Source organism: Callithrix jacchus, chromosome 17, assembly GCF_049354715.1.
Source record: "Callithrix jacchus isolate 240 chromosome 17, calJac240_pri, whole genome shotgun sequence".
Taxonomy (NCBI): Eukaryota; Metazoa; Chordata; class Mammalia; order Primates; family Cebidae; genus Callithrix; species Callithrix jacchus.
Window position 1 is genome coordinate 7,201,531 of NC_133518.1, and position 19,218 is coordinate 7,220,748.

The window sequence follows — 19,218 nt, forward strand, 5'->3', positions numbered from 1 at the left end:
CATCTTTTGACTGACTTTGTCAATCAGGCCTCATTGGTGAGAAACTCCACTGACTCGTTGCTAGACTCCATGACACCTGAGGTCCGATTCACAATGGCAGTCAAAAAGGATGTTCACCTGATATTCCAGAGGCCCCAGAAAGAAAAATTTCTCTTCGAGACAAAGAAATGCATCTTACCACATCACGGGGTAGCTCATCATCCTCAATGTCTTCTAGTATGAGGTTCTGCGGGACCTCAACGGGACCTAAGAGAACACAGAGTGACAGTCAGTGCATTGGTGCTGCTCAGGAATCTCACCAGGAGCTTTGGGAAATGTGGACCGGGCTGGAGAGTATGGAGCTGGGCGTTTGACAAGCATGGACCCAGCTGCTGCTGGACCATTCTCCTGGGTGCTGAAGGAAGGAAAAGGAGAGGGGCAGAAAGAAATGAATGAGCCTGGCTTCCTAGCCAGGGCAACCTCATCAACGTGAGATCGTCATTTGAAGAACCGATTAATACAGAAATGCAGTGTACCACAAAAACAGAAAGTAGATTAGGGCTGCCTAGGACCAGGGGCATGGGCGGTTGCGGAAAACAGAGGAGTCACTACTAAGCGGGTTTTCTGAGGGGGAAAAACAGCTTCTAAAATTAGACTCGAACAATGGTTGCACAACCCTATAAATAGAGTAAAAGCACGGAATCACCTACTTTAAATAAGTGAATTTGTTTGCATATGCACTACGTCTCGATAACTGTTTAAAAGAAAAAGAATACATACGGCGGTGACACCAAGCAGCAGGCTTCTCCTGCAATAAGAGAAAAAGAAACACCATGAGGATGACATCATGCTGGGTTTCGCTGACACAGGTCTAATGTTCACTTGGTGATGTTAGATAACCAGATGGCAGGCTGGGTGCAGTGGTTCACGCATGTAATCCAGCATGTGGTGAGGCTGAGGCGGGCAGATCATGAGGGCAAGAGGTTGAGGCCATCCTGACCAACATGGTGAAACCCTGTCTGTACTAAAAACTTCAAAAAATCCGGCATGGTGAAACGCCATCTCCACTACACACTACAAAAAACCGGGCATGGTGGTGGCAAAATCCTTCAGTCCCAGCTACTCGGGAGGCTGAGGCAGGAAAATTGCTTGAATGCAGTAGGAGGACACTGCAGTGATCTGAGATCACACCACTGCACTGTAGCCTGGTGACAGAGACTCTGTCTCAAAAACAAAACTAAACTAAGCAAAAAACCAAATGTCAAACAGTGATGAAGTCACAGGCCCCAAATAGAGCAAGGGATGCTTGCAGAAAATGCAGTGGGTTTGGAATACTTAGCAGGTATCTATGCTGGCTGAAAAGTACAACATTATTTTTCAAGGAGAAAATGTGGCTACTGAGAAATATGCACAAGACCAGATTCTAAGTTATGCCATCTTTTGACTGACATCGTCATTCAGGCCTCAGTTGGTCAGAATCTTTACTGACTGGTCACTAGAGTTCATGACGACTGAGGTCTGATTCACAATGGCAGTCAAAAAGGATATTCACTTGATGTTCCAGAGGCCCCAGAAATAAATATTTCTCTTCGAGACAAAGAAATGCATCTTACCACATCACGGGGTAGCTCATGGTCTTCCATGTCTTGCAAAATGAGGTCCTCTGGGACCTGAACCGCACCTAAGACAACACAGGGTGACAGTCAGTGCATTGGTGCTTCTCAGGAATCTCACAAGGAGCTTTGGGAAATGTGGACTGGGCTAGAATGTATGGAGCTGGGCGATGAGAAGCAGGGACCCAGCTGCTGCTGGACCATTCTCCTTGGTGCTGAGGGAAGGAAAATGAGAGGGGCAGAAAGAAATGAAAGAGCCTTGGCTTCCTAGCTAGGGCAACTTCATCAACGTGAAATCCTCATTTGAAGAATCGGTTAATACAGAAAGGCAGTGTACTATAGAAACAGAAAGTAGATTAGGGCTGCCTAGAACCAGGGGTGTGGGGGGATTGGGGGAAACAGAGGAGTCACTACTAAGGGGGTTTTCTGATTGGAAACCAAGAGCTTCTAAAATTAGATTCTAACGATGGTTGCACAACCCGGTAAATAGAGTGAAAACACTGAATCACCTAATTTAAATGGGTGAATTAGTTTGCATGTCAACTACATCTCGGTAACTGTTTAAAAGGAAAAGAGTACGTACAGTGGCGATACTGGGCTGCAGGCTTCTCCTGCAATAAGAGAAAAAGAAACACCATGAGGATTACATCATGCTGGGTCCCATTGGCACAGGTCTTGTATTCACTTGGTGACATTAGTAAACCAGACGGCAGACTAGGCACGGTGGCTCATGCATGTAATCCCAGCACCTTGGGAGGCTGAGGCGGGCAGATCATGAGGGCAAGAGATTGAGATCATCCTGGCCAGCATGGTGAAACCTCGTCTCTACTAAAAACTACAAGAAACCCGGCATGGTGGTGGCGAGAACCTTCAGTTCCAGCTACTCGGGAGGCTGAGGCAGGAGAATTGCTTGAATGCAGTAGGAGGACGCTGCAGTGATCTGATATCACACCACTGCACTGTAGCCTGGTGGCAGAGAGACTCTGTCTCAAAAACAAAACTAAACTAAACAAAAAACCAGATGTCTAACAGTGCTGAAGTCACAGGCTCCAATGGAGAACAGGGGATGCTTGCAGAAAATGCAGTGGGTTTGGAATACTTAGCAGGTATCTATGCTGGCTGAAAAATACAAAATTATTTTTCAGGAAGAATATGTTGCTACTGAGAAATACGCTCACTACTAGGTTTTCAGTGATGTCATCTTCTGACTGACATCATCAATCAGGCTTCAGTTTGTCATACATTCCAGTGACTGGTAGCTAGAGTCCATGACAGCTGAGGCCTGATTCACAATGGCAGTCAGAAATGATACTCACTTGATATTCTAGAAGCCCCCAAAAAAGACATTTGTCTTCAAGACAAAGAAATGCATCTTACTATGTCAGGTGATGTCTCCTTAAGGTTTTCACTTGTAAACTCCTTTGGGTCTTGAAGAGGAGCTAGGAGAACACAGAGAGACAGTAAGTACACTGGTGATGCTGAGGAATCCCACAAGAAGTCTTGGGGGATGTGGACAGAAGCTGCAGTGTATGGAGGGGGGCTGTTGACAAGCATGAACTGAGCTCCTGCTCGGCCACTCTCCTTGGTGCTGAAGGAAGGCATAGGAGAGGGGAAGAAAGAAATGAAAGAGCCTTGGCTTTCTAGCTAGGGCAACCTCATCAGTGTGAAATAGTCTGAGAACCGGTTAATACAGAACGGCACTGTATGGCTCAGTGAGAGCATCTCATCACACCTGCTGCCCACGTGAAGGTGTAGGCAAATCCCAACATTTTATGAAACGTTACAGGATTATTTAACTTCTGTGGATCTACATATCCTGCTGCTACATTTATCATCTGTCCTGTTGTATTTTTTAAATTTAAAAGCTTACATATTTATTATTTTAATTATTGTGCATTTCAATGATATATTTAGTGAGTAACATTCATGATGCTGTGTCAAAAATGAGAAAAATCAAATCTAAATTCATAATCTAGCTTCTGCCTTGGGCATTGAAAGAAAAACAGCAGTATAATCTCGAATAGAGGAAAAATAAATAACGACTGCAGAAATTAATGGAATAAAAACAGGAAATAATCAGAGAAAATCAACAACAACAAAAACAGTTCTTTGGAAAGATCAATAACACTGATAAACCTCTACCTTGTCTAACCTCAAAGGAAAAGAAGGAAGTCACAAGGTACTAATAATATCAGTTCAAGACGAGTTGAATCAAAAAATAATAATAAAGGAATGTTGTGAACACATCTGTGCTCACACTTGGAAACATTATATGAAATGAGCTAACTTTTTGGATCTGTTTCAGAAGGTTAAACATCTTCTCATGATAAATGAATCATCTGAATAGGCCTATATTTATATTAGAAATTGAATCAATAATTAGTATCTTCTCAAAAGAACAAAAACACTACCTTCAGATGATTTCACCGGTAAATTCTACCAAAATTCTTACAAAGAAACGTGGTCTTACCAAACGAGCAAGTAACCATAATTTTAGTATTTCCTTACATTTTAAAATTATGTTTCCAAACAAGACACAAGAAGGTTTGTAATTGCTGTATTCATAATTGCCCAAACTGAAAGCAAATGTCTAAACATTTGAGATGTCCTTTACTATCAAAAGCGAACCAAGCCTGGGCAACACTGTGAAACCCCGTCTCTACAAAAAAAAATAAAATTTAAAAAAAGGGCTTGGTATAAAGCATGTGCATTATAGCCATCTGCTTGGGAGGCTGAGGTAGAAGGATCATCTGAACACGGGGAGGTCAAGATTGCAATGAGCTGTGATTGCACCAGTGCACTCCTGGGTGACAAAATGAGACCTTTTCACAAAAACAAAGAAACAAAAAGAACCAAACTCTAAGCTGCCAATGTAACTTTACTTGTGTAGTTGCATCACCCATTAATTTAATGCATTTAAATGGGCACAAATGAAATAAATGAAGAACATCACATAGCATTTACTGAGTTTCTCTGGGACACTGGATGAGTAAACTGGAATTGTTTGCTTTAATCAACTTAATGATATAATTTCCACCCTACCTTCATTTGCAGTGGGGCAATTTTTTTTACGCCTCCGTTTTTGTACCCAGCTCCTCACGCGGCCAGCCAAACCTGCAAGGTAGAAATGTATTATAATAAAGACAACTCTTGACATCTTGCTGAAATTAGTAAAAACTTACTCAGTTTAAACTTTTGATCCTAGTTTTCACCGACTGCTTTTCAATGCTACCTGAATTAGATCTGGGATCTAGGAAGATTTGTTTGTCCAGGCAGATACCTTTATTCAGATGAGACAATATAGAAAAGCAGAAGATCCAAGTTACCAAGAATAGGCTGGGTTCAAATCCTACTTAGAATCTGCACATACCTGGGAGAGGGATATGAACCCATCTGTGCCTCTCTTCCCTATTCTGAGATGTAAAAACGTTAGTAGATCTATGCTATAGACCTACTAAGGTCTATAGCACCTAAAAGAATGAAATGCAGATAAAGACTTAAAAAGACTCTTTTCTTTTTGTAAATGCCCTAAAATGTTCAATCATTCAATGTCGAGAAGGATAATCCAGATACTTGGTAGTGGTTGAATACAGAGAGGAAGCCTGCATGTCTCCTGTGAAAAGTAGGATGGAAAGTGATGTCACAGTTTCCATGGCCACATGATTTCCAGCTCTTGACAGAGATCTGTGATTTCCCTGATCCCCACATCAGCCCCAAGGGACAGGCAGGGAAGGGGCTACAACCCATATTTTCCAATTCAGTGAAATAAGACTCAGACATTTTGAGTGACTTGCCCAGAGTCACCGCAGTGAGGAGTGATAGATCTGAGGTAATAATGTAGTTGGTTCCCCCGGGATAGAGATCCTGGAACACCTGAGTCCTCTAGATCATGCCCTGAACCCTGGACTGAGAGCTCTTCTCACAAGCTTTGTCAAATCCTGCTACCCCAACATTTCTGTGGGATGGTTGAAGCTCTGGAGAGGTGGCAGGTGGCTTACCGCATTTATTGACCTACTGTATTATCCCCATGTTGTCACTTTTATTAGTTTTATGACCCATAAGGCAAACATTTTAAGTCTCTCAGTTATGCATGATCAGAGATTTTACCTAAGCCCACTCTTTCTACCCATCAGGTGATTCTCATCTGCTGGGCTAGAGCTGGCCTGATGTAAAAAATAACACACGGCATACCATGGAGCTTCTGCGTGCCCCACTCCGGTGAACATGGCATACTACGGAGCTGCTGCATGCCACGCTCCTGTGAACATGGCATACTATGGAGCTGCTGCGTGCCACGCTCCTGTGCATGTGGCATACCACGGGGCTGCTCCATACCCCAATCCTGGGCACATTCTTGCCTTGCTTCTGCTTTCCCAGCTCTGACAATCCTAATTCTGGCTTCCAAACCAATCCTGTATGTCCCTCTCAGTTCTCAGACTTGCCTCAACTGTTGGATATTTTAATCACTGTTGTAGTGACCATGACTGAACTGTGACATTTCATATACCATACTATATGTTTATCTTTTTATATATTTCTTAATAAAATTTAACTTATTTTTTTTCAGACTTTTTAGGAACATTTCTGGGCTAGGTGTGCTGGCCCACGGCTATAATCCTGACATTTTTAGAGGCTGAGGCAGGAGGATTAGCTTAAGGTCAGAAGTTTAAGACCAACCTGGGCAACACAGTGAGACGTCAATTCTACAAAAAGCTTCTAAATGTCATAGGATGTGGTGGTGAGCCCTTGTATCCCTAGCTACATGGAAGCCTGTTGTGGGAAGATCATCTGAGCCTAGAAGATTGAGGCTGCAGTGAGCTATGATCACGCCACTGTACTCCAGCCGGGGTAACAAAGCAAGACCCTGTCTCTTCAAAATAAAAAGCATTACTGTGTTACAAGTATCCCCATTTTGTTTCTCATTATCTAATATTGCTGTTTTCATCCTGAGGCTTGATTGCTTTAGTAAGCTTTAGAAAGTTTTTTAGACAAGGTATTTAAAGCAGGCCATATGCATGCCTTTTTATAGATTCTAGTTTTATATGCCATATATCTAGAATTTACATTCCTGATCTACTCCGTCTTCTTCTTAGAACCAGCCTCCTCATATGTAACACAAGTATAATTCCCATATTACACCTAACTCAAAACATTGAGAGGATAGAATAAAATCAAAGAGCAGTCTGTATACTACACAAGGCATAACAGATTACAAACCAAAGCTTTCTCTAACTCAAAGGCGAAAAGTGCACACTTAACATCCTTTGCAGAACCCATAGCAAAATAATATTTTGAGAAACTATGCACTTTGGCTACCCAGTGAAATTAGGAGAAAACTGTTACAGGTCATCAAGACTTCCCCAATGTTGTCTTTTATTTTTAAATAATGAAATACACATTATTTCTCCTGCTATCTTTCATGTATATTACTGCACGTTTTCCTTTTGGCTTTTCTGAGTACCCTATTCTTGGGAATCACTCCACAGCAATAAAAAGACATCTTACTCTTTTTCACAGCTTCATACTTCTCCTTTATGTACAAGTACCAGCTTATTTTACTAGTCCCTTACTAGGCATGCCAGTTATTTCCAATATTTAACTATTGAAAATAATGCAACAAGAACTCTGCAAATAGTTTGTTTTATATTTACGGAGCATAACTTCAGGATAAAATTCCTCAAAGTAGGATGTCTGGTTCAAATGCATTTTCACGGTTGTGAGATTGTGCCAAATTCCCCTTCATGGAGTTGAGTCTTTTTGCATTTCTACCAGCAATACATGAATGCAACTTTCCTCACAGCCACACCAAGGAACGTTCTGCCATGGTTTTGGGATTTCCCTCAATAGGAGAGACCCTGCAGTAGAGCTGTCATTTGCCTTTCTTTTATGAGTGAAGATGTGTTTAAAAACCACCTGTATTTCTTTTTCTGTGACTTGTCTATTTACCACTTTATTATCCACTTTTAGTTTCACTTGATTTTTCTCAAGTCCACCTCTTTCAGGTCATTGTTGTTTTCTCTTCACTGTCGGTTCTCACCTGAACTACTCCACCAGTCTCCTAGCTGCTCTTCCTGCTTCCACCCTTGCCTGTATTACAGCATATTCACAGAGCTGCTGCTCAGTCTTTTTCTTAGAGAATTAACAGTAATCCTGGGCTATAATCCTCCAGTGGTTTTCCATCTCAACTGAAGTCCATCTTTTCTGTGAGTGTTCACTACATGTACAAGGTCTTCACCCACCTTATTCATCCCAGCATCCGTTTACTCTGCTGCAGCTGCCCTTGTGGCTTTCCCTCCTTTGCCTAAAACTTTGTTTCAAAAGTTTCAAATCAAACTTTGTTTCCATTTCAGGAATTCCAAAGCGGATATCCCTCTCTGGAAGCCCTCTCCCACCATCCTCACAGGGTTCCCCTCACTTTTTTATTTTTAAAACTAAATAAGATGGGGTGTCTCTGTGTTGGCCAGGCTGGTCTTAAACTTCCAGCCTCAAGGAATCCCCTCATCCTGGCTTTCCAAAGTACTGGGATTAAAGGTGGGAGCCACTATACCCAGCTCATTTCACTTTTAAGACTGTTCACATGTCACTTAAAGAGAACATCCTGCTCTTAGCGCCAACCCTCCATCAAACTGCCCTCCTCTTTAATCCATCACCCTGCTTTACTTTCTTCCCAGCACGTCACCACCTGCCATTCTTGACTATTCATGTGCTGGCTGCCCTTACTTCCCTATCGAATGTAAGGGTCAGACTTAGAATGGGGCTCTCTGTTGTGTTCCACTGTTGGCCCTGCATCTGCAACACTGCCAGGCCATTTGAAACAGCTCGATACATATATTTCATTTTACCCCAAACTAGTTAAGTTTCTCCCAATTCTCCCAGATCTGCTAAAGTTGTCTTTTGTTTTATCATCTAAGACAGCATCGGATTTTTAAAACTGGTAGCTATTTAGCATTAAAGACACAAGCTATCAAGATCCACAAAAATATAAATGAAGAATGTTAATGTCTAAAAGTCAATGGTAACTGCAGTTTGACACAAGTATATTTAATACTAAAATACCTTAAATACAAAGTGACTCATTCCATCCATTTAATTATGTCACTAGAAAAAATATATTATCTGAATTTTGTAACAAGATATCACACCTGTCATCAAAATGTGCTTTATGTGTGTTCTGAATCAAACATGACAGGACTGTTTCTGACTTTACGAAAAAAGACGGCCAATCGCAAGGGGTAGGTAAATAAATAGTGCTTTAACCAGTCCGTAGTACACTAAGCAGTTATTCAAAGTCATCAGGTAGAGCAGGGTGCCCTGGCAGGCAAAGACATCCTGGAGTGCTCTCTGGGTGTCAAGTACTGTTTGAGAAACTTACGCCATTATCTCACTGCTTTAAGTAAAAGTTACAAGGCAGCACATATAAAATAATCAGAAAGTTTTATTTTACAAAAAAGTTTGTGAAATAAAATATTATATTCAAATGCATAGCAATAATTTCCAGAAAAACAGTGCTCAAACTGTAACACAAGTGATCTATGGGTATTCCGAGTGTAATAAATAACTTTTCTTTATTTTCTACATCTTTTACATGAAACATACTGATAGTTATTTTAAAAGGAGGGTTCAAAATAGGTACTAGAAAGCTGAAAGACCTGCTGCTCAGAGGTCTCTACATCATATGCCCATGCTTTCCCTTCCCTGACCCCTCACTTGAGAGAGCCAACAAACTAGCAGCATTCCTATGGTAAGAACACAAAAGGCTGCATGAAAAGTCGATGGGTAGTGATAAAACTGAATAATGAGCTCCTACTATCTTAATCTGTTCCTTATATTACCCCCAGTCGTATTAGATATACTGCTAAATAAAGGCATGATAGGACAAAACATGTTTGAGTCTGCGATCTAAACTGGGTTCTTAGAGCTTCTCTTTGAAATGGCTTCAAGACACAATGTTCTTTTGAAGTATTTCAGAAGAGAACAATGAAGCAGAGCATTATTTATGGCATAAGTTCCTGAAACAGGACTTGCCACCTAGAGAGCACTCCAGGATGTGTTTCTACAGCAGTGCGCCCTGCTCTGCCTGATGCCTTTAAATGACTGCTTAGTGTGACACACAATGGTTGGAGCACTGGTTGCTGTGATATTTGTCTAAGTTACCAAAAGAATTCAATTCGTCATTATAGAAAGGCTAAAATGTTTCACATCTAAGTAGGAATTTATCATTTTCCAAAAAAAGTGATACACAATTTTCTGAAATGAAGATATTAACAAACTTTGAATGTGTCTATACTTTATATTGAGTGTTCTGAACATGTTTCTTTCATTTTATTTTCCCAGCCAGGCTGGAGTGTACTGGTGGGATCTCGGCTCACTGCAACCTGCAACTCCCAGATTCAAGTGATTCTCCTGCCTCAGCATCCCAGGTAGCTGGGATTACAGGTATGTGCCACCATGCCTGGCTAAGTTTTTGTATACTTAGTAGAGAAGGGGTTGCATCATGTTGGCCAGGCTGGTCCCAAACTCCTGACCTCAGGTAATCTGCCCACCTCGGCCTCCCAAAATGCTGAGATTACAGGCATGAGCCACTGTGCCTGGCCAAAGAATGAACACTGAAATTGAGGTTTCTGTTATCCCTTTACTGAATACCACAAAAACACGTTTGAAGAGACATATAGAAACTTACTGTCATGCACATACACATAAAATGGTAAATTCTGTGCTCACAAACTATTTTTTCTTCAATTTTTCTGACTTAACACTTCTTACTCGAGGCCTTGCCTGCCCTCCTGCCAGCTTCTCCTTTCTCCTGAGCAGGGCATTCTCAGCTTCAAATCTGTTAGCAGATGAAACTCTTCCACATTTATTAAACTGTTGATTTGACTGGTAAATGTAGGCCATTTTGTTACCCCTACTTTTATCCTTATCTATTTCAATAAATGTATGGACAGAAGGTAGAGCCAGGAGAGATGGCACATGCCTGTATTGTCAGCTTTCCTACAGGCTGAGGCAGCAGGAGTGCTTGAGCCCAGGCCAGGAGTCAGAAGCCTGGGCTCTGTGCCCACAGTGAGGACCCATCTCTTTAGGAGGAAAAACGGAGAGGTAAATGTGTAAAATAAAATGCAAAAGGAACTAATCAAGATGAAAGTTCTAAGAGAGGTCTATGTTATGGGTAGACCTTAAAATATAAGACATTCTGGAGTCTGTCAAGTTCTTTAAGAACTGAGTTTGGCATCAGTACGACCTCCAATGTCTACTTTGATGACTTAGAACCTCAGTCCTGTTCAGCAGCCGTCTCACACAGTCCCTTCAGATCTCTAAGCCTTCCCTTCTGCATCAGCAACATAGCTAGAATATACACAGGCCTTATTTGTATTTGGAAGCTTCCAGTAAGATGTACATGAAAACATGTTTTACATCCTAAAGAATAAGGAAAAGGCTCACTTTGTTCTCTCACTACCTCATCTGCCAAATCAGACAGAATATCACACAGAGGCTTGCCATACACCAGCAAGCAAGGAGTTTCCACAGGTACTTGCATGCTTTGTGTATAAGGTACAATCTATTAAGTCTCATAATTATTTATTCTTTCACAATTTTTCAATACTCTAAAAAGGGAGTACAGCACTTCCTTGTTACAAAGGCACACCCATCATGAGGCTTAATTATTCTGTGAAAGAAGGTAAGAGCCAAACTGAAGTTTAAACACAAGACCTGTAAGACATTTTCTCCATACTAATAAAATCTCTGCCATTAAAATGAAAGAAATGAGCTGATCATATTTCTATGTCTTTATGATATAATGTTTTCTATTTCAGTGGACTTAGTCTTTGTTCAAGGAACTGGTTACCCAGAATTATCTGTTGCTAGATTCATCTATTTCTAAAATCCTAAAGGATTTTAGACTGAAGGCTGCTGGCCCTGGTTGATGCCTGTCACCCAAAAAGCCTATGTCACCTGGTTACCAGGAAACAACCAAGTCAGGCTACTGGCTCACAATGCCCTGCCCCAGAGCCCCACCCAATGGCTCACAATGCCCTGCCCCAGAGCCCCACCCAATGGCTCACAGTGCCCTGCCCCAGAGCCCCACCCAATGGCTCACAATGCCCATCCCTGCTGCTGCCCACCTATGGTCACCATTTCCCCCATGTGACTGCATTATTCATCCTGGGCTGCCTGAGCTTTCAAATCATGAGAAAAGTTTGTGGAGGGAAGGGTGGTTGTTATTGGAAGTCACCCTGGGCACTGAACTCAGTAGAAAACCCTGATTACTAATGTCAGTTCCATTAGCATCTCTGGTTTTCTGAGTCTGGGAGCTTTCATTTGCTCAACAAATGTAGTGATACACAAATGTTTGACTGGTTTTGTAACTAAATGCTCCTCTCCCATCTTACAAGTGTTAGTTTTTGTCTTCAATTTGACCACAGCAAAAAAATGAAATGCTTCCTCTCTCCTCCCCTTTCCCATCCCGTAGGAAGGGGAGCCATGAAAACAAACTCTTTTCCACAGGCAGAGTCTGGCCTTCTAACTCTCAAGTCTTTACCTTACAAATTCAAGTCAAAAGCCATTTCATCTCTTTTGGAACCTGTAACCATGAGCTAGCTCTACCTGTCTTTCAGAAGGTAAGGAGGTAAAGCCCATGAAGTTACTGGAGTAGTGCCGAAGAGACATTCACATCATAGTGGGAATTTTTAAGTAATCAGAGCTCCAGGGCTAAACTTTGGGTAAAACCACAGCAAAAACAACTTTTCTACAGCTCTGGCAGTAACATTTCATATCTTTTGCCATCATTTTAAGCATGTCCCTCAATTTTTCCTTTGGTTTTCAAATTACAATTGGAAGAAATAAAGCTGCTTCTGTCAAGGTGACTTCAAACCATCTCTTAAGAACACCATATAATCTCTTCCATAGCTCTATTTTAAATTTAAGAACTTTCCAAATATTTGAGTCTGAATTTTCCCAATTATTAGCTTCCTTATCGAATAGGAGAAAAGAAATGATTGGGCCTTTAACCGGCTCCTTCACTGAGGTACCATAGTAGCTGGATAGGTAAGGCTAGAGAATGGGATGGTGACTCCAAAACTGGAGTATCTGAATTTTCACTGGGGAAAGGGAAAGACTAGACCCAAAATGCCTCAAACAAGAAGGCTCAACAACAAAGACAAGAGGCGGGACTAGCCTTTGTCCCCCATGCCCAGCCCTGGGAAAGCTGGCTATAGGCAGGAGGGAGCTGAGAGCTGAGGATGTCTCTGGGGTGAGGGGATGGGAAGGAGGTGGGGGAGGTGGTGGCCAGAAAGAAAATGGCACCTGTGGCTTCCTTACCTTTGCGCCGCTTTGACTTGGGCTGCACGTGCTGGACCTCCACCACTCCGGCATATACAAAGTCAGGCTCTGCAGTCGTGGATTCTGGTGGTGTAGCTGCCACAGACTGAGTCCCACGACATGACGCCACTGCCTCCCAGCACCAGGCATAAATGAGGCAAGCCCTGGGGCCTAGGTAATTCCCCATAGTGACCTATAAGGGGACTTTCAAAACAAAGCAATGCACAAAATCAGAAAAAAAAAAAAACAAAAAAGAACAATGAGAACACGTGGACACAGGGAGGGGAGCACTACACACTGGGGTCTGTTGTGGGGAAATAGGGGAAGGACAGCAGGGGGTGGGGAGTTGGAAAAAGATAGCATGGGGAGAAATGCCAGATATAGGTGATGGGGAGGAAGACAGCACATCACACTGCCATGTGTGTACCTATGCAACAATCTCCTCCTCCTCCCACTACCAGCTTCTGACTGAAGGCTGCTGGCCCTGGCTGATGCCTGTTACCCACAAAGCCTCCTATGTCACCTGGTTACCAGGAAACAACAAAGTCAGGCCAGTGGCTCACAATGCCACTTCCCACAACCCCACCCAAAGGCTCACAATGCCCATCCCTGCTGCTGGCCACCCTGCCCCTCTTGGTGACTGCATTATTCATCCTGAGTGGCCTGAGATACTCCATTTTTCACCATAGGCCTCAGAAAACCCAGAAATGTCCCTTCACAGATTCTATATAGAGAGTGTATCTAACCTGTGAATAAAAACAAAGGTTTCATTCTGCATGATAAATCCACAAACACAAAGCATTTTCACAGAATCCTTTGGGGCCCACCTCTCACCTTCAGCTTCCTGTTCTTGGTTATTTGGGCTTCAGTCTTGTATGCTCTGTCAGGTTCTAGGCCTTGTAAGGGTGAGTTCCATGTCTCCACTCATTTATATGTGCCCAGGACAGTTGGCTCTTGGGAGGGTCTTCACGACTGAGATCCTTCACACTGTTCCTTGAATCCACTTGACACAAAATACTCATCCTGCAGTGATGCTTTGAAAGTGATGCTTTCATTCAATTAGGGGCCAACTGTATTACGGATCCCTAGCACCCAATACATGGTATATGAGAAATGAATGAAAAATAAGTGAATGAACTCAAGTGTGCCTACAAGGTGAGAGAAAATGGTCCTACTTACTAGGTGTGCTACGAAGGCATCTGGGACCATTGGCTTTGCTATTTCATAGTAGGCCTGGGGCTTTGAAGGCTGGTATTTCCTCATTCTAAACCTCAAATTCCAATAAATTACCACCAAGTGGACAAAGGTCCATGGGCCAGAGCTTTTGGTGTTAACAACATACCTTTTGTGGGTGTGATTAATGGGCAGGGACTATACAAAACTAAAAACAATGTTTGTGTGCTGACTACCTGCAAGCCATGGTGATAAAACACTCTGCATACACGATCTTATTCAATGCTTGTTACAAATCCACGAAGTGAATTTTTATGCAAACTTTCTATTCGAGCTTTTTGGAACAAGAGGCTAGTGTGGTGACTTTCACCTACTTGGCAGCAGATTCAGATACTTGTTATCTGATGGCCAATCTCGTTACATGTATAGTCCTCCATGCTTCTCCTCTCCCTCTCATAATTTTATAGCAAATCCCACACATCATATAATTTCCTCCCTGACTCTCTTGGTATATGTCTGTAAAAGATACGATTCTTGTTTGTTCTTTCAAGATAAGGTCTCTGTCAACCAGGCTGGAGTTCAGTGGCATGATCTTGGTTCACTGTGGCCTCTCCTGCCTCAGCTTCCTGAGTAGCTGCAACTACAGACTCACACCACCATGCCAAGCTAATTTTTTAATTTGTATTTTAGTAGAGACAGGGTCTTGCTATGTTGCCCAGGCTGGCCTAGAATTCCTGGATTCAAAGGATATTCCCATCTTGACCTCTGACACTACTGAGATTATAGGTGTGAAGCGCCGTGCCTGGAGACAAGAACTCTTTAAAAAATATAATAATCCCAATACCATCATCAACCAACCATCTCACACCATTGCTCTTTATCACTGTCAACTCTCCTTCTAGCTCCAAATTTCCAGTCATTTCATGTATTTATTGTGTGAATCAGGATCCAAATAAAGTCTCTCCTTGGGATTGTTTGATTCACCTCTTAGGGTTTTCTTGATCCTGACAACTTCCCACTTTGATCTCTGTGCTGTCCCTTGCAGTCCATTTATTGAATAAATCAGGTCATTTCCCCATAGTGTGGATTACGCCAAATGTGTTCTTATTATGCTGTTTCTCATACTGTGAATTTTGCTAATTGTATCTTGTGATGTTGGTTAACTTGCTGTTCACTTTGTTCTAGCTTTGATAAATTAGTAGTTTGATCTAAAGACGTGGTGAGATTCAGGTTGGACTTGAGGGTCAGGGCAAAGACTGTGCTAGTTTCTTCTGGGAGGAGTTGTGTAGTTTCTGGACATCTTTTTTTTTAATTGGTGATGTTAATGGCCATTGATCAATTATGGATTGAACAATGAAGGTATTGTTGTATCATTCCTTCTTCATTTATGAGCTGCCATACTTCCAGAAAGAGATACTGCTACCTGAAGGGCCTTGCATGAAGAAAAAAATGAAGCAGATGTAAAAAAGAGATGCTGCTTCTAATAAACTGTGTTACTCACTTGTACAACTTATATAGAAAATGCCAGTTCATGGCTTGATTTCTTCTGCTTAACCATTTTTCAAAATGATGGGCTGTTTCATTTATATCCTTCAATGGTGACCACTTGTATTTATTTATAGACAGGGAGGGTCTAGCTCTGTTGCCCGGGCTGGTATGCAGAGAAGCAGTCATGCCACTATAGCCTCAAACTTCTAGGCTCAGGTGACCCTCCCATCTCAGCTTTCTGAGTAGCTGGGACCAAAGACACATGCCCTCATACTTGAGTAATTTAAAAAATGTTTTGTAGAGACAGAGTCCCCCTATGTTGCACAGGCTGGTCTTAAACTGCTGGATGAAGTGATCCTCCTAACTCAGCCTCTTGGAGTGTTGAAATTACAGGCATGAGGAACTGTGCCAGTCCACTTTTATTTTTTCAAAAGGATCATTATGAATGCAGATATTCAAACATATCTGATATATCTCAATTCACTGCAACTATTATCCTTATTAATGTATAAAATGTCCTATCTTTGGTTAGGAGTCCCTTCAGATTGGCCCTTCAGACATGTTGAAATCATCCTAATAATCTTTGATGGATTCTTTGCTATCCGGAGTGACAATATGTTCCAGGCTCCTTACACATTTCTGGCCTACACCTAAAATCAGCACTTTCTCCAAGAAGGCTTCTTTTCTTTCATTGGGCAATGGTATTTTGAGACTATATTGAGACTACAATCTTGGTGCTAGGGGTAAATAGTATAATTTTACAACTTAGAAAACTGCCTGGCTCATGCCTGTAATCCTAGCATGTTCAAAGGCCGAGATGGGTGGATCACCTAAGGTCACAACTTTCAGACCAGCCCGGACAACATGGTGAAACCCCATCTGTACTAAAAATACAATAAATTAGACAGGCATCATGGCAGGAGCCTGTAATCCCAGCACCTTGGGAGGCAGAGACGGGCAGATCACAAGGTCAAGAGATCAAGACCATCCTGGCCAACATGGTGAAACCTCGCCTCTACTAAAAATAGAAAAATATTAGGCAGGCACAATGGCACTTACCTGTGGTCCCAGATACTCCGGAGGCTGAGGAGGAAGAATCGCTTGAACCCAGGAGGTGGAGGCTGCAGTAAGCCAAGATTGGGCCAGCGCACTCCAGCCTGGTGACAAAGCCGGAATCCATCTAAAATAAATAAACAAATCAGCCAGTCATAGTGGCTCATGCCTGTAATCCAAGCACTTTGGAGGCAAAGGCGGGCGGATCACCTGAGGGCGAGAGTTCATGACCCACCTGACAAATATGGTGAAACCCCATCTTTAAATGAAAAAAAGAAAGAAAAGTAAATAATAAATAAATAAGTAAATACATGCAAGACTGCCTCTAAATCATTATACAGATAGTTAAGAAAATGAATAAATGCAAGCCTGCACACAAATACATAAGTATAAAAATAATGTTGTGAGCCTGGGTCTAAATAAAATAAATGAGTAAATGTGAGCCTGCCTCTAAATAATCAGCTAGCAAGCTAGATAAATACATAAATCCAAGTCTGCCTCCAAATACTTAAATAAATAAATTCGGCCTGCTTCTCCATTACTACGCCAGCAAATAAATAAATAAATAACTGCAAGTCTGCCTCCAAATAAATCAATAGATAAATAAATCAATAAATAAGCAGCCCCACTTGGTGGCTCATGTTTTTAATACCCCACCCATTGGGAGCCTGAGCTGGCTGTATCACCTGAGGTCAGGACATTGAGACCAGCCTGGCCGAGATGGTGAAACAATCCTTGTGTCTATTTTTAAAAAAAAAGGTAAAAATAATTAAATAAATTAATTAAAACATAAATAAATAAATGCAAGCTGGCCTTCCTGTCTCTAAGTAAATAAATCAGAAACTTTGTAAATAAGTATATAAAGGCTGGGTGAGCTGGCTCAGTCCTGTAATCCCAGCACTTTGGGAGGCCAAGACCGATGGATCACGAGGTCAAGAGATCAAGACCACCCTGGCCAACATGGTGAAACCTCGTCTCTACTAAAAATATAAAAATATTAGCCAAGCTCAGTGGCACTTGCCTGGGGTCCCAGATACTCCAGAGGCTGAGGAGGAAGAATCACTTGAACTCAGGAGGTGGAGGTTGCAGGAAGCCAAGATTGGGCCAGTGCACTCCAGCCTGGTGACAGAACAAGACCCCCTCTAAGATAAATAAACAAACAAACAAACAAATGCCCTATGTCTTAATAGTAAATTGTACTGTTAGGTCTTACAAAAATGAATGTGAAAGGGAATGTTCTGCAAGATGGAACAAAATCGCAAATTTAGATCTTTGTAATTTTTATTGTTAATTTTCTATTATAGAATAACAATAACACTGCAGCACCCTAAAACATATATAAGAGGGAAAAATCATTCACAATGATTATAGCCTGACATTAACAGTATTTGCATTTTTGTGTTTCCCAAGCCTCTATTTTTCTGTGGATGTTAAACCATGGCTCTAGCTATAATCCTTATGTATATGAGTATTTCTATGCATATTTCATAAGGGTCTAATCTTAGTGTGCAAACAATTTTCTATCTTTTCTACCATACTATCTAATATATATATAACACACACATGCATACATATATAGATAAAATTGTATAGGCTCACTAATATTTAGTGACTAAATAATTTTCTATCTTGTGATGTCATACACATATACACACATATGATGCCATGTGATTGCTCAAAACATTAATTTAGTGAATGAAATTTAATGAAATATATAGTTATTGCAAATATCCCTTGACTGTTACTATTAGGTTGCCTTCCATTGTTTATCATGATGAATTATGCTGAAATCATTATCTTTATGTACCTAAAACTTTTTTCATAATTTGAATTGATTTCCTAGAAAAACTCTAACAAATAGATTTACTCTATCATAGGTTGTAAACATTTTATGATCCTTGATAAATTATGCTTTTCCAGATGATAATTTACATAAATACAAATGACGTCTACAAGATTGCATCTTGACACAATTGGCACCATCACTAATTTTCCCAGTGCTAATGGTGTGTACAAAAAAATGCCAACTAGTTTCAATTTGCATTAATTTATAAAAAGGATAATTATTTTATACATTTACTTAATTTGTTCCTCAATGTTATATAAAATTTCAAATGGCTTCATTTTGGAGCTCAGATATATATGTATTTTTATATAGTTATATACAAATGATACACATATAATTTGCCTATAGGGTTTTAAAAATCAAATCGTAAGGATTGTTGATATTAGAGAGATATTTAATTTTGCTAAGTTTGCCATAAGTATTGTACCAAATTATTTATTACCTTTTTTAATACAAGTTTAATATTTTTACATTCTTAAATCTAACTCGGGGTATTGTATATGTGTTATTTATTTTATGAATCCTAAGCCTGAAAAACTCATTTCTCTATATATTTTGGATAAATGTTTTTTAATTTTTTAAAAAAATTTTTTATATTTTTAAAATGTGACACAGGTAATCATAAAGTATATATAAGTATGCACAATTTAATAATTATAAGGTGAACACCTCTGTAACCACCAACTAATTCAATATATCTAACATTTCCAGCATTCTAGATGCTTTTTGCATGTGGCTGTCTGATCACAA

At 40.9% G+C, this 19,218-nt stretch overlaps 1 protein-coding gene across 11 annotated transcripts in view; it reads right to left on the bottom strand.

The window, feature by feature from the left end:
• Window positions 1-19,218, bottom strand: part of LOC128928122 (uncharacterized) — a 39,082-nt gene that overhangs the window by 2,517 nt on the left and 17,347 nt on the right. For all 11 annotated transcript variants that reach the window (XM_078353767.1, XM_078353765.1, XM_078353762.1 and 8 more), the window contains 10 exons: window positions 17,644-17,741; window positions 16,629-16,749; window positions 13,743-13,942; window positions 12,909-13,112; window positions 4,635-4,706; window positions 2,970-3,031; window positions 2,176-2,203; window positions 1,593-1,660; window positions 760-787; window positions 179-246 (listed from right to left, as the gene is read on the bottom strand). In XM_078353767.1, the coding sequence (XP_078209893.1) occupies window positions 179-246; window positions 760-787; window positions 1,593-1,660; window positions 2,176-2,203; window positions 2,970-3,031; window positions 4,635-4,706; window positions 12,909-13,095 (513 nt within the window). In that variant the 5' untranslated portion in view covers window positions 13,096-13,112; window positions 13,743-13,942; window positions 16,629-16,749; window positions 17,644-17,741. The remainder of the gene's footprint in view (window positions 1-178; window positions 247-759; window positions 788-1,592; window positions 1,661-2,175; window positions 2,204-2,969; window positions 3,032-4,634; window positions 4,707-12,908; window positions 13,113-13,742; window positions 13,943-16,628; window positions 16,750-17,643; window positions 17,742-19,218) is intronic.